The sequence below is a fragment of the Acartia tonsa genome, chromosome 1, assembly GCF_053477335.1.
Source record: "Acartia tonsa isolate MP-2025a chromosome 1, ASM5347733v1, whole genome shotgun sequence".
NCBI classification, from domain to species: domain Eukaryota; kingdom Metazoa; phylum Arthropoda; class Copepoda; order Calanoida; family Acartiidae; genus Acartia; species Acartia tonsa.
In genome coordinates, this window is record NC_137260.1 from 21,015,073 (window position 1) to 21,030,668 (window position 15,596).

The 15,596-nt window shown below is 31.6% G+C and overlaps 1 protein-coding gene across 1 annotated transcript; it reads right to left on the reverse strand.

Moving 5' to 3' along the window:
• Nucleotides 1-451: 451 nt before the first annotated feature.
• LOC145332566 (uncharacterized) lies at nt 452-15,550 on the reverse strand. Its single transcript, XM_080177573.1, has 19 exons — nt 15,426-15,550; nt 15,231-15,338; nt 14,917-14,990; nt 14,670-14,795; nt 14,216-14,332; nt 14,039-14,105; nt 6,067-6,122; nt 5,712-5,766; nt 5,024-5,142; nt 4,824-4,878; nt 4,265-4,428; nt 3,591-3,730; nt 3,390-3,523; nt 2,666-2,818; nt 2,491-2,597; nt 2,331-2,404; nt 1,250-1,340; nt 911-1,015; nt 452-711 (listed from the first exon to the last, which is right to left on the reverse strand). Exons 1-19 carry the CDS (start codon nt 15,534-15,536, stop codon nt 624-626), a joined length of 1,944 nt encoding a protein of 647 aa, XP_080033699.1. The 5' UTR covers nt 15,537-15,550; the 3' UTR covers nt 452-623.
• Between the last annotated feature and the right edge of the window lie 46 nt (nt 15,551-15,596).

Genomic DNA, 15,596 nt, shown 5'->3' on the forward strand with positions numbered 1-15,596 from the left:
ACTTATGGACATGATAGATCTTAATTTATTGAGAATTTTTTATTATTTCATTACATTCATATCATAAATACAGCATATTGATAGAATTTTTTTATTGGTTGATATTTCAATTTTAAATTGCATCTAATAAAAGTAAATTTATTAGTAATATTGCAATTTAAATTGTACATATTATCTTTCTCATTCAATTGTAAAATATGTACTTTTTTATTGATAATTAGCTTTAGCTCTTTTCTAATCTATTTTGTCTACATTTTATTAAAAATAGGAATTTTCTAAATTTCCTAAAATACAGTCACGCAAATAAAATAAAAGGCAGAATAATAATTAACGTTTTATAAAAATGCTTGGATGATACTTAAATATATTTGTTAACAAGGGTTTTAACTAAAATTATCTGAATCTAAGTTCTTAGTCTGTCTTGTTTCAATATTTATAATTTTAAGTTGGCTTGTATTTATAAATTGTTTACTTCATATTTTATTTCTGTTATAGTTATACATATACATATTAGATAGAATCACATAAATGTATGACAAGAAGTATTCATATGGTTTTATGTAATTTACTTTTATCAAAATAAGCATTAATGTTTTTATTGAAGAAATGCTTTTTTATGATAACTAAGCTTCACTTCCATTTTCTTTATCTTCTCCAGATAATTCTTCATCTATGCTCAGAACAGCCAGGATTCTTTCCATCACTTGTTTTCTAAAAAGAAAATTTAAATTATTTTTCTTAAGTACTTATATTTAAACGTAAACAAGGACAAACATGTTTAACATTGGAAGACAGAAAGACATTAAAAGAAAAAAAGTAGCCGTAATAGGTGAAAAAGGATAACTTGTGGAAAAAGATATTAATTGGATGTAAAACTCTAAATGGCAAGTGATAATATTTTATTGATAACCTATTAGAATTTGGTGAGGCTGATGTAGTTGACTTTACAGATGCATTTGTTGATGTTGTTCTTGTGCTCACTGTACTCTCACTTGAAACCTTTCTCATTCTTGTCCTGCTCAAATACATTTTACAAAACCAAATTGCATAAGAAACTTGTTATGCAATAATGTTGTCCTAGGACTATGATTACCATTTCTGTCTGGTGAAATTTCTGTTTAATAAGAGGACAGTGGAATTTAAAGTTTTAATTTAGCTTTCAGAATCTGTTTTATTATCATATCTTCTATCACTAAGATAATAGCAAATCTCTTTAATGTTCATTTTTTTTATATCTAATCATATTAACCTGACAGAAGCAGTTCTCCATACCCACATGCCAGTAGGTTTGCTAGTTTCTCCTTCACCATTTGTTGCATTAGCAATTACACTTATGTTACCTACCAAAATCAAACCTTTTTGTATAAGCTAACCCTTTACAGTCGGGCCCCTTGCCGCACCTTAATCGGTCGGGAGGGGGGGGGGGCGTTCAACGCCCCCCCCTAATTATCTCAGTTCCTATTAGAGCTAGAGGGCTAAGTTTTTTGTGCAAGTCCCCTGTTTGATAATGAATTTCCGACCTTTTATAAGTCTAAGTCAATTTTCGCTTCCTTCACCCTTTTATTTAACAACCTTTGTTTTTAGGTCTTTTTTTACTTAAAAATTTCAAACGGCTGTAATTTTCTTATTTTTGAAGCTAGAAGAAAAATTTTTTCCCAGAAAATGTTTTTCTTTATGTAAATTTTACATTAGAAATATCAAAATATAAATTGCAGCGGCCGCAGCTGTACTTGGCAGCTGCCAGCCGCCGCAGTCAGCGGTCGGCGGGAAAACGGCGGCGGATCTTCATGAAATTTTAATACGTTATGTAGACATGTAAGAAAAGCTTAAGTTTAAAATTTGAAGTCTCTAAGTCAAAAATTGCGGCCACAGGAGCCTTTTAAAGATTTCTGGAGACCTGGAGGATCAGGACCTGCAGGATCATACTTGGAACCTGAAAGTGACTTGAACACCTGTATTTCATATAAGGATGTACTACTAGAGGATTTTTTAGTATTTTGGTATGATAAAATGCTTTGTTTTAGTCAAAAAAATATTTTTGCTCTTTACCTGGATGACCCTGCCAGGTTTGCTGGCATCCTGTGCCCGCCAGGATGGAGATATTCAAAAAATTCCAACTCTCAGTTATGTGTCATACCCATACTTAAAAAGTCAAGCATTTTGGGCTCTTTATCTTTCACATATAGAAAATGAGATAGAAAAAACCGGATAGGGGGGCGTTCAACGCCCCCCCCCCCCCCCCGACCGTTAAGGGTTAAGGTTGCCAATTACTAACATTAGAATTTTCAGTATAACATTTATTTATCATCTGTTTTATAAGGCGTTGGTACCTTTATAGTTTTCATCCTCATAAGGATTTGTTGCTGGGGAGTCTTTTCTTTTTCTTCCAGATCTAATTCTCTCTCTTTTGATAGAATTATTGATTTAGTAGTTATATTTTAATCTATTGGCAATACAAAATTGAAAAAGAAATAGCAATTAGGTACCTACCTGACTTCTTTATCTAATGATCTTTGTTCTGACATTCTGTTAAAGAGCTGCATGTACAGGTTGTATACTCGGAAATTCAGGGTAAACACAGAAAACAAGTAGATCCCCTAAAAACTTGATTGGTAAAATGTTACAATTAAAGAATAAAAATAACTTTACCATTCATACCACCAACCTGCATAGTATTGAAGAAAACAAAGAGAAAGACAACAATCTTCTTGAAAACACAGTCATCTTCAAAGAAGAATGCAATGATGCCAAAGATCCAGGTGAATCCAAGAACAAAGAATATTCTGATGTATATAAACAGGTCTGTCTTGCCTCTGTCCTAGATAGATAAGCCTGTTTGGTAAAGAGAAGCTAGGTAATAATCTTTCTCGTATTCATTTGAATCCGGTGGATAGGAAGATCCATCCGAAAAAACTATGTCTAGCATCGTATTATAAACCTCTTTCTACGAATATAAAAATGTACAATCATAAGATTAAAACCAGTTTTTTTAGCCCCGAGGTGCCGAAGGCACGGGCTAATAATTGTACATTCTCTATCCGCGGAAAGTGGTTTATAATACGATGAAAGAAATAACTATTCCAGTATGAGTTTGAAGCCCTTTTATATCTACAGGATTAGAACCATTTTTCAGCTATACTGAAAGATTATGTATTGCATCGTATTTTAAACAACTTTCTATCAATAATAAAATGAAAATCTTAAAAATAATTCCAGTTTTGTTAACCTGAGACTTTGGCCACTTGATTCTAACAAAACTGGAATTAATCAATTATAATTTTTACTTTCACTATCCACGAAAAGCTGTTCATAATACATAGTGATAAATAAGTATTATACAATAATTTGACAATTAAAATAAGGACTTTGATAATTATACTTTACTTTACCTTATGCCTTGTAGATTCAACAACACTAGAGACATAGTTGATACTGAGTATGGTAAGAATGTAGAGAATACTATTGGTCAACATTACAAACAACATTGGCAGACAGAAGAAAACAAATATTGCCCATTTTTCACCTAAAGTAATGGAAAAAGATCTAAAAATGTAATTTTTGTAGAAATAATCAGGAAGGAACAAGCTTACCTATCCAGCAATTTGTGACTCCATACTTGATAGAAAATCCAATTGAATCAGTAAACTCTATTGTCAGACAGAACAAAACAATGGCTAAGGGAACTCCATAAGCATAGGTCATGTATTTTGGTAGATGTTCTCTTTTAGATCTACATAAAAAATTTATTAAGATGAATGCTACTGTATTCTATACTAGCGGCTTCGCCCCTAGCCTCTAGGGGCTTTGCCCCAAGAGGTGATAAAAAAAAATTAAGGTGAAATTCGTAAAAGGACCAAGGAAATCTCCTGCAAAAAAAGGACCAAGGAAATCTTCTGCAAGGACCAGTAGGTATATTCACAGAAAAGTAGAGCCAAATTTGTTCAGCAGTTACTGAGATTTTACAAAAAATGTAAAAAAAAATTATGTGAGGGTGGTTTTTTTAGTTTTGGGGGGGTTAAGGGGTGTCCCACCCCCCAGGAAAATAGCTTAAAACCATCACAGGACCAGTAGGTATAATCCCTGAAGAGTAGAGCCCAATCGGTTCAGCGGTTACCGAGATCTTAAGCTTTAGACGGACAGACAGACGGACAGACAGACAGACAGACGGACAGACGGACAGACATCAAGCTACTTTGTAATATAGATTATCATTTTTGTTGTAATAGAAAAGCTACAAATTAAATAACTTTTTCTTAAGAGTTACCTTATATGGGACAAAATAGTCTTTTGTCCAAAAGTCTTGTAGATATCCCAGGCCATGACATTATTCCAGAAGAATACAGACAGATAACCAAAGTGTAGAAAAACAGCGACACATTTACAAGAGTAACCTTTCACATGAGAGTTCTCTCCAAACATAAAGATCAACTGAATATAAATTTGATTGAAATGTTCTTTATTAATTTTTCTTGTATTCATTTGAATCCGGTGGATAGGAACCGGTTCTCATGAATACGAAATAACTATGTCTAGCATCGTATTATATCCAGTTTTCTACGAATATAGAAATGTACAATCATAAGATTAAAACCAGTTTTTTTAGCCGGTGCCTCCGGCACCTCGGGGCTAAAGAAACTATAGTTTTGATCTTATAATTGTACATTCTATATCCGCGGAAAGCCATTTATAATACGATACGAGAAATAACTATTACAACATTTTATTCTATTTTTCAAATAGAGTTTTTTTTACCTTATTAAAAGAAAAAGTATAACCTGCACTTGTGAAGCTTTTCTCTAAAGTTTTTAGCTTAAAAACAATACCTGAGAAATCAATGTTGAAAGTGCCAGAAATAGTAAGTTACATCCTGGAAGATTTCTGAAATGATAAATCAATAAGCATAGAATAATGCATGTTTATTATGAAAATTTATATTTTTTTATTCTTTCACCAAAGCTTTTTTCTTCTGAACATTACCATCCCTATTTCATTCCATTATTAATGTGAGCATAAAATAGCTGACCTTAGTTCAGTGAATATGGTATAGGTCACCACCGTAAAGGTTAGCAGGATAATTGACAGGGAATGGAATACCAGGGTCATATAGCTCTCAATTATGTACAGAATATCCGGTGTTAACATCTACAAACAATAACTTAAAGTTATCATAAATGTAAATGCTTGGAGGTATCCCATTATGTGTACAGGCTGCTACTGCAGATTGAAAAAAATGAATAAATCCTTCGAACAGGATTGCTAGTATATCACTGTCCTCTTTAGCTCTGAAAAATTGAGTAAGCTGGCTCATAAACACCTTAGGCAGCCTAGCTCTAGAAAAATAGCTTTCAATAAAACTAACCTACACTTTAAAGTAGCTGCGCTACAAGATAATATTTATTTTTTTCTTATGTGTTTACTTTATTTGTACCCTATATGCTATTATTTTAAGAACACTTGGTTTTTCTTTATAAGATTAGATCAATAAAGATGAATAAAATATTAAACAGATATTTTTTTATACATTTTTAGTAGCACAGCAACTATACAATTAAGAATAGTGATAAGGTGTATTAATATAATCTCTAAAAACTTGACCATCTAGTGAATAAGTACACTTTATATAATAATTTTATTATAGATTGGACAGTGAGACATAGCTTTTTCTGTTAATGCTGCACTGATTAGGGTAACGATTTTTTTATTTAACTTACTGGTAGATGAATACAAACTTCAATCTGTCCATCCTGTGAAAGATAGTATTCCCATCTATTAAAAATACATAATTTATAAACAAAATATTTTGTAAAACCACCTTACTTATAAATGTAACTTTATAACTTTATAATTTTAATATATTTCTTTAAATAATTTAAATTTTAATTAACACTTTTAAGTGTAGAAATTGTATGAAAATGATTATAAAAGCTAAATAACGCCCAATATTGAGAGTAATCTTTTGTTGACAAAGCAGATAAGAAACTATAATTTTATATAACTTACAGACAGATGGAAGTCTAAAAAGATTAATTGTTATAATTAACAATCAAAATAAATGAATAAAAATACTTCTCAAGAAATCTCTTAATACCAAATCCATATCCATTAAATCTAAGTGATCCATCCTAATAAAAACAAGGATGACAACATTCATAAAAGCGAAGCACTGAAACGGTAGGACAAACGAACATTAACACTTGTATAATGTCACAACTGAATAATCAGAATATAAATGTATAAGAGTCGAAGCAAGATTGTAAGTAAATTTGTTGAAAAACTGCTTGATACAGAATAATGTTTATGGACATACTTACATTTTTAGGACTTGATTATAGAGATGCTTTGCTTATAATATTGTACTTTGTTGTCCAAGAAATCAGTATACCAAAAATCAGATCAATAGAACAATTAGATCACATAAAAATTTGTTGTTAAAAAAGAAAATAATAAACATGATTTAAATTTACGTACGGACATTCTGGTAATGATTATAGAGTTGCTACGCTTTCTAAATCGTACCTAACTACCAAAGGAATCGCCATGCAAAGCTTGAAATCAATAGGACAATTCTAACATGCCTAAATTAACTAAAAAGCTAACCGTTACGGACGTACGAACGGTCCGACCCTAATTTTAGAAAAGCTTCGCTTTTAAAAATATATTATATTCAGAAGTAGCACAGCAAGTACAAGCTGTTAACAATATAAGTAAAAAAAAATAGAAAAACTTTTCTTTTAACAAACAATGGAAATAATGTATAGACGTATGGACATATTCTAGTTATTAAGTATCTACTTATAATAGGTATTATGATCTTATTGTTATCATAATGAAAAATTTGCCTTTATGAATTAATGGATATAGAATATGTGAATATATTGACAGATTTTGTCGTTATTTAGATTACTAATATGGAACTTATTTATTGGTCAGTTCATTCATCCAGTATGGGAAAGGGAATGGGGTACATGGGGTGGATTGGGGGTACCGTCATTTTAATCAGCTACGAGTATCACCTTATTAGAGTACATGAAAATCTGGTGCATCATCCAAGTAATAATATAAAGATTTCTGAATAATAAAAGTCTATAAGAGTAATTAAGATGGTGCGCATTACTGTGATAGGCAGACAACATATAACACTTATGAGAAGCTTTGCTGCAAAAAAAAGATGCAAATATTAACAAGTGTTACAATCCTTTGACGGATTTACATTCAATTCATTGTACTGTGTCATTATTTATTTTTGTTGATGTAAAAAGGCCTTTGGCACACGTCACAATGATGTATTTGAATGAAACTGAAAAAGGAAAATTGTACAAATAATTTTCTTTATTGTGATTTTTTTCTTTCATTGAATACAATGTAAATGTTACATCTGTAAAAACTGTACAAATTCGTCTTTTATATTAAATATATAAATACAAATTTGTAGTAAAGTTATATACAGAAAACATTTATTATGTTGCCAACAATCGAATCTTTTAAAACTGACTTTAACTTGAAATAACGACAGAGTAAAAGCTAGAAAATTTTTATTTGTAATTCTAGCGCTATAAAAAAGATGCCGATGGGAAATAAGAAAAATGGTGACTTCTAAAATGGTGGGTCTGGCTCTCTGACATATCTTAAATTTGGCGAACTTAAAATTTTGCAACGCATTGATAGAAACAAATAATTTCTACTTATGATATTTACATTCCATATTTAAATTTAATACAAATTATTAAAGAATTAAATTTTGTATGACAAAAGCATAAATAATAATTTTAAGAATTAGCGACGGTATCGCAGATTTCTTCGCAAGAAACTAAGTAAAAATTTTGATTAATTCTAGGATGACTTTACAGTTTATTTTTAGTAGCGAATTTACTCTATGTTTTACCTTTATCGGTTGGTCCCCTTTATTGACCTTAATAGGTCGAGGGGAGGGGGGGGGGGGGATTGAACGTTCACTCTGTTATCTCGGTTTCTACTAGAGCTAGACGGCTAGAAATTTTTGTGCAAGTCCCCTGTTTGATATTAAATTTCCGACAATAAGTGGATCAAAGTAATTTTTACTTTTTATTGAACAACCTTGTTTTTTTAGGGCCGTTTTTACTTAGAAATTTCAAAAGGCTGTAATTTCTGTACTCTTAAAGCTAGAAGAAGAATTTTTTCAGAAAATGTTTACCTTAATGTATATACTAGCGGCTACACCCCTAGAAGCCTCTAGGGGCACTGGTAGGAGGGGGAAAAGTCGACCTTATCCCATTTTAAATTTGCGTTTAAAAAGAGTTAAAAAATATTTTTGGGGGGAGGGGGGTAAAGAAACCCTCTCCAAAAATAGTTCAAAACCTTCCCAGGACCTATAAGAAGCTTCACAGTAAAGGAGAACAATATCGGTTTAGCAGTTAGCGAGATCCTTCAGGACAGACAAAAAACGCTTACTACTTTATATAATACTAGCGGCTACGCCCCTAGAAGCCTCTAGGGGCACTGGTAGGAGGGGGAAAAGTCGACCTCATCCCATTTTAAATTTGCGTTTAAAAAGAGTTAAAAAATATTTTTGGGGGGAGGGGGGTAAAGAAACCCTCTCCAAAAATAGTTTAAAACCTTCCCAGGACCTACAGGAAGCTTCACAGTAAAGAAGAACAATATCGGTTCAGCGGTTAGCGAGATCCTTTGGGACAGACAAAAAACGTTTACTACTTTATATAATAGGAGGATAATATTAGAAATTCCAAATATAAATTTCGGCGGCGGCAGCTGTACTTGGCAGTTTCCGGACGCTGCAGACAAAAGTCGGTAAGAAAACGGCGCTGAATTTTTATGAAATTTAAATATGCCATGTATACATGTTTGAACAGCTTAGGTTTAAAATTTCAAGTCTCTAAGTCGAAAATTGCGGTCACAAGAGCCTTACAAAAAATCAAAAGGTTTGTTGTTTGATTGATATGTGGGGGGGGGGGGCGGATCTGACACTTTTGCGTAAACAGGGAGTATAGGCCTTGTCTTAGGAGTGAGAGGATAGGTTATTTGGGAAAAAAGTTTAGTTTTGGGGTGTATTTTCCTTATATTTAAAATTTTTTTGATAGGTCTCCAGGTTCAGGTGCTGCAGGCTGGAAGGTCACTTCTGGACAGGTATAAATGAAAAAAACTAGTTTGAAGAGTTAGAGATAAACTTATTAAACCAAATATGCATCTTTTGGGATGTTATGAGCATATATGAAGAAAAAAAAAATCAGCCTCCAGGTTCAGGTCCTGCAGGCCTCCAGATGAATCCTGGACAGGTAAAAAATAAAAATTTTCACTTTTAAAGTTAGAGCATAACTTCTTTAACAAAAGTTGCTACTTAATGGATAGTATTAACTAATTTGAAGAAAAATTTTAAATCGGGCTCCAGGTTCAGGTACTGCACGCCTCCAGGTGGATCCTGGACAGGTAAAAAATAAAAATTTTAACTTTTAAAGTTTGAGCAAAACTTCTTTAACAAAAGTTGCTACTTAATGGATAGTATTAACTAATTTGAAGAAAAATTTTTAATCGGGCTCCAGGTTCAGGTACTGCACGCCTCCAGGTGGATCCTGGACAGGTAAAACTAAAAATTTTCACTTTTAAAGTTAGAGCATAACTTCTTTAACAAAATTTGCTACTTTATGGATAGTATTATCTAACTTCAAGAAAAATTTGAAATTGGGCTTCAGGTTCAGGTACTGCAGGCCTCCAGGGGGATCCTGGATAGGTAGAAAATAAAAATTTTCCCTTTAAAGTTAGAGCATAACTTATCTAGCAAAAGTTGCTACTTTATGGATAGTATTAACTCATTTGAAGAAAAATTTGAAATCTGGCTCAAGGTTCAGGTAATGCAGGCCTCCAGGTGGATCCTGGATAGGGGAAACTAAAAATTTTCACTTTTAAAGTTAGAGCATAACTTATTAAAGAAAGTTGCTACTTTATGGATAGTATTAACTCATTTGAAGAAAAATTTGAAATCTTGCTCAAGGTTCAGGTAATGCAGGCCTCCAGGTGGACCCTGGATAGGTAAAAACTAAAAATTTTCACTTTTAAAGTTAGAGCATAACTTATTAAAGAAAGTTGCTACTTTATGGATAGTATTAACATATTTGAAGAAAAATTTGAAATCGGGCTCCAGGTTCAGGTACTGCGGGGCCTCCAGGTGAATTCTGGACAGGTAAAAACTGAAAATTTATATTTTTGAAGTTAAAACTTATTAAACAAAAGTTGCTACTTTTTGGATAGTATTAACTTGTTTGAAGAAAAATTTGAAATCGAGCTCAAAGTTCATATACTGTATGCCTCCAGGTGGATTCTGGACATGTAAAAATTAAAATATTTAACTTAAGAGTTAGAACTATATCTATTTAACTAATTCAAAGAGAAATTTTAAATCGGGCTCAAGGTTCAAGTTAAATCCAACCATTTTGTTACATTTTGAATTATATCTGCAAAAAAAATAATATCAATTGACTAAAATAAAAAAAAAATATTGTCAACAGGTCAGTCACTAAAGGAAGCCTGCAGGAAATACACTGCTCTAACTGTGGTAAAATTCCAACAAGTAGACACAATACCCCTAATTTAATGAGTTAATACTATCCATAAAGTAGCAACTTTTATTAAATGAATTATTCCCTAATTTTAAAAGTGAAATTTTTAGTTTTTACCTGTCCAGGATCCACCTGGAGGCCTGCAATACCTGAACCTGGAGCCCAATTTCAAATTTTTCTTCAAATATGTTAATACTATCCATAAAGTAGCAACTTTGATTTAATAAGTTATGTTCTAAATTTAAAAGTAAAAATTTTCAGTTTTTACCTGTCCAGAATTCACCTGGAGGCCTGCAGTACCTGAACCTGGAGCCCGATTTAAAATTTTTCTTCAAATTGGTTAATACTAGTCATCTTGTAGCAACGTTAAATTAATAAGTTATGCTCTAACTTTAAAAGTTAAAATTTTTAGTTTTTACCTGTCCAGGATCCACTTGGAGGCCTGCAGCACCTGAACCTGGAGCCTGATTTCCAATTTTTCTTCAGATGAGTTAATACTATCCATAAAGTAGCAACTTTTGTTAAATAAGTTATGCCCTAACCTTAAAAGTTACAATTTTTAGTTTTTACCTGTCCAGGATACACCTGGAGGCCTGCAGTACCTGAACCTGGAGTCTGATTTCAAATTTTTCTTCAAATATGTTAATACTATCCATAAAGTAGCAACTTTAATTTAATAAGTTATGTTCTAACTTAAAAAGTAAAAATTTTCAGTTTTTAACCTGTCCAGAATTCACCTGGAGGCCTGCAGTACCTGAACCTGGAGCATGATTTAAAATTGTTCTTCAAATTGGTTAATACTAGTTATATTGTAGCAACTTTTGATTAATAAGTTATACTCTAACTTTAAAAGTTAAAATTTTCAGTTTTTACCTGTCGAGAATTTATCTGGAGGCCTGTAGGACCTGAACCTGGAGCCCGATTTAAAATTTTTCTTCAAATATGTTAACACTATCCATAAAGTAGCAACTTTTGTTAAATAAGTTTTGTTCTAACTTCAAAAATAAAAATTTTCAGTTTTTACCTGTCGAGAATTTATCTGGAGGCCTGTAGGACCTGAACCTGGAGCCTGATTTCAAGTTTTTCTTCAAATTAGTTCATACCATCAATAAAGTAGAAACTTTTGTAAAATAAGTTCTGTTCTAACTATAAAATTAAAAATTTTCAGTTTTTACCTGTCCAGAATTCACCTGGAGAACTGCAGGACCTGAACCTGGAGGCTGATTTTTATTTTTTCTTTATATATGCTCATGACATCCCAAAAGATGCATATTTGGTTGAATAAGTTGATCTCTAACTCTTAAAACTAAATTTTTTTTTCATTTATACCTGTCCAGAAGTTACCTTCCAGCCTGCAGCACCTGAACCTGGAGCCCCTTGCTGCACATTTATCGGTTGGGGGTAGGGCTTAACGCCCCCCCCCCTTCTCTATTATCTCAGTGCATATGGCCCTTGTTGGATAATGAATTTCCGACTATAACTGAACCTAAGTCAATTTTCGCTTTCTTCACCCTTTTATTTAACAACCTTTGTTTTTAAGTCCTTTTCTACTTAAAATTTTCATTTTTTATCTTTGAAGCTAGAAAAATATTTTTTTCAGAAAATGTTTATATTTATATAAATTTTATATTAGAAATCTCAAAACATAAATTTCTGCGGCCGTAGCTGTACTTGGCACCTGCCAGCCACCGCAGTCGGCGGTCAGCGGGAAAACGGCGGATCTTAATAAAATTTTGATACGTTATGTAGGCGTGTAAGAAAAGCTTAAGTTTAAAATTTGAAGGCTCTATGTTAAAAATTGCGGTCACAGGAGGCTTTTAAATCATTCTGGAGACCTGGAGGATCAGGACCTGCAGGATCATACCTGGAGCCTGAAATTGACTTGAACACCTATATTTCAAATAAATTAACCAGAATAGCTAACTGTCCCATAATGATAAACTCACATACAGACGGACAGACCCTAATTATAGAAAATCTTTGCTTTTAAAAAACTAATATTTATTCACTCACTAACAAAATTAAAATGTTGGCAGATAAACACATTTTTTAAAGCAAATCTACTCTGTAACTCACTTTGTTTTTCTACCTGTTAATCTGTCACTCTGTTTCAAAAGCTCTGAGGAAAATACAAAAAAATATAAAAATTAAAAATAAAAGCAGAAAAAAAGTTACATTGACAAGCTGACAGACATTTCAAATTATAGATAAACTTCGTCAACAATTTCAAGATCCATATTTCAACTAAATTTATTCCTGTAAACATAATTCACTTTGATACGAACTTATTTGAACACATGCGAACGAATTCAAATTAATAGATACTTGATCTAAAGTTGCTTGTAACTGTTCAAATAAACGTTTTTAAGGAATAAAATACATTATTATATAGATTTTTATTTTTTTTAAATCTTAATTATTGGTGGTGAATAAACCACTTTTTTGAACCGCCCCCATAAAACGTTCCCATGTATAAATTAAAGAATTATTTCTCTTAAAGAAAGTACACAAGATTAATTATTTTTTTCTTCTTAGTATTTAAATTAATTTTTGAAACAAAGTTGGAAAAGAAGAGATTTTAATAATCAACTATTATTTCTTTTAAAAAAATTAATTTAAATATCTGAAAATTTGCCGTAAGTTCTTAGTTGGTAAAAAACAAAATGATTTCTAGTAGCGGGGCTACTCTATTACTATTAATATTACAGAAATTTTACATGAGTATTAAAGTAAATATCATAAGATTAGCGCCAGTTTTGTTAGCTCAGGCATTTGGAACCTTGTTTTCACTTATTATCCACGGAAAGATGTCTATAATACGATGTGTTAAATTAATCAACTCAATTTATTTAGGATCTACAATAATTTAATATATAAAATATATTTGTTTTATTTAATGAAAAAAATATATTTCTTTTATTTCATGAAAAAAAATATTTTCTACTTTTCATCCCTTTTGTCCTTGTTAACACAGTATAAACTTTGTACAGCAGAGAAAGAGTGGGCAATGACAATAGTCCCCAAAGTTTTAAAATAACGTTTTTTCATTAGTTGGCTTAACAATTTTGGGGATTGGGTCAATTTAAATTGGTTGCTTCATTAGGTTGATTGTTCACACTTTTCAACCACAAATTTTAATCTACTGAAGGGGTTATTCTAAGTATCATCATTGGGGTATATATTAATTTATCGGCCATTGTCTTATTATCATTATCCCTTTAGATCTATTATACCCACTACTGTATACCCCTTCTAATTTAATTTGCTTTTGTGTATTGATGAAACAATATGCTGAAGTGATAGCATGCGGAAATGAACGCCCACCGTTGAATTGGTACTTTCCCCCCCAACTAATTTGTCTAACTACGCCTCCCACAATACAAAACTGTATAAAAAGTCGTAAGAAATTAAGACGGAAAAAACTCGAGATATCTGTCCTGCACGTAATGCGTGGACCCACCATTTTAGGGGTCACCAGAAAAATTCTATACCTCATTGAAAATGAAGCTTGAAATATTCATTTTGATTCTCATACACATGCTGTCATTTATAAATGCTCTTGAAAATATAAAAAATACTTTATAGTTATAACATTAACCAATGTAAGCAAATTTAAATCTTTAAATGACAGATAATTGGTCTTTTAAATAACAGTTAAGTTGAATTACCTATTATCACAAACAGTAATGACCCCACTTTTGTTTGCCATATTAACATTCCCTGTCCTACTCTCAAACAGAATGTTGGCTATGTAATCACCAGCATGGAACATTTTTCCATTTTCCCTAGGTAATCCAGTATAGAATTCTATTACAGTAAATGTTTTACAAATATTTAAATTGAAATCATAAAATTAACACCAGTTTTAATCTTACAAGTTTTCATTTTAATATACGCAGATAACTGTCTATAATATGATGCAATGAAAATCTATTATTTCCTGAAAATTAGATTCCTAAGAAAATTATGTAACTTAAAACAATAAAATGTGTGGTGCCTAACAAATCAGTAGTAGGAACAAGATACAATTTGGACTCATTTTACCCATTAATTATTCAGCATTAACAGGCTCTTTGGCTTATGCTGGTTTAAATATATCAGACTAAAAAAATCAAATCCTACTTTATTACAGCCACCAGCTCCATAGGACCAGTATGAGCATTGATATATCCATGATTTTTATTCAAATTTCCCAATCTATATGTTGTGTTTCTTAACTGCAATTCAAATTCTCCAGATGTATAGTTTCTGTTGAAAAAAAATACTGTTTTAGAAGAAGGAAATGAAAGTTTATCTTATTTTTTTTCAAAATTTGTTCATAATGATATTGAATATTATGTATGTTTGTCTAAAAATATTAATCTATTACCTCAAATCCCCATCTCTACACCAATAATTAAACTCATCTTCAGTATACACATTCTTCTCTTGGAGGGTAACAAACTTAAATTTATATTTAGATAACAAGTTAGTTTCTTTTTTTCTTTACTAATAACTTTATAACATATCTTTAATCGCAAAACCTTTGGTAATGTCCATAATTAATGTATCCTTATTATGGACCATTGCATTTACCTTCTAATAGAGTAAAAATGACTTTATAGTACTATACTATCTTGGAGGCATTTATAACACAAAATCTATTCCTACATATTAGACTTAGTTAAAAAAAAAGCAAGATACCTTTAAAACCATAGAATCCATGTTGAGAACAAAAGTATTTTCTTGAATGAAACTAGTCATGGCAGCTACAATATCTGAAGTTGACCTCTCTGTCTTGTTTTCACCTTCCTTCAAATAAAAGTTTGTTTGAAACAACAAATATCTCAATTCATTCTTCATGTTCAAAAACAAGTTTATGTGATCTTAAGACATTACCTGTAATACGAAGGAAATCTTGAATAGAAGAACTTCACTTGTTTCATTCATAATTCTAGAGATCAGGTTCTTTAGCTCAAATGAGTTAAGCTGATCCCCTTTCTCCATCATGCCAGTGCTAAGAGGTAAGTAGAATGAATAGGATTTTAATGAATTTTTGATTAAAGGAAA

Coding starts and splice junctions, on each gene's coding strand:
- LOC145332566 (XM_080177573.1), bottom strand. CDS start 15,536: ATGATGGAGAAAGGGGATCAGCTTAACTCATTTGAGCTAAAGAACCTG. Junction 1,016..1,249: donor TGGAGAACTGCTTCTGTCAG/GTTAATATGATT, acceptor GTATTTGAGCAG/GACAAGAATGAGAAAGGTTT. Junction 712..910: donor GCCTCACCAAATTCTAATAG/GTTATCAATAAA, acceptor TTTTCTTTTTAG/AAAACAAGTGATGGAAAGAA.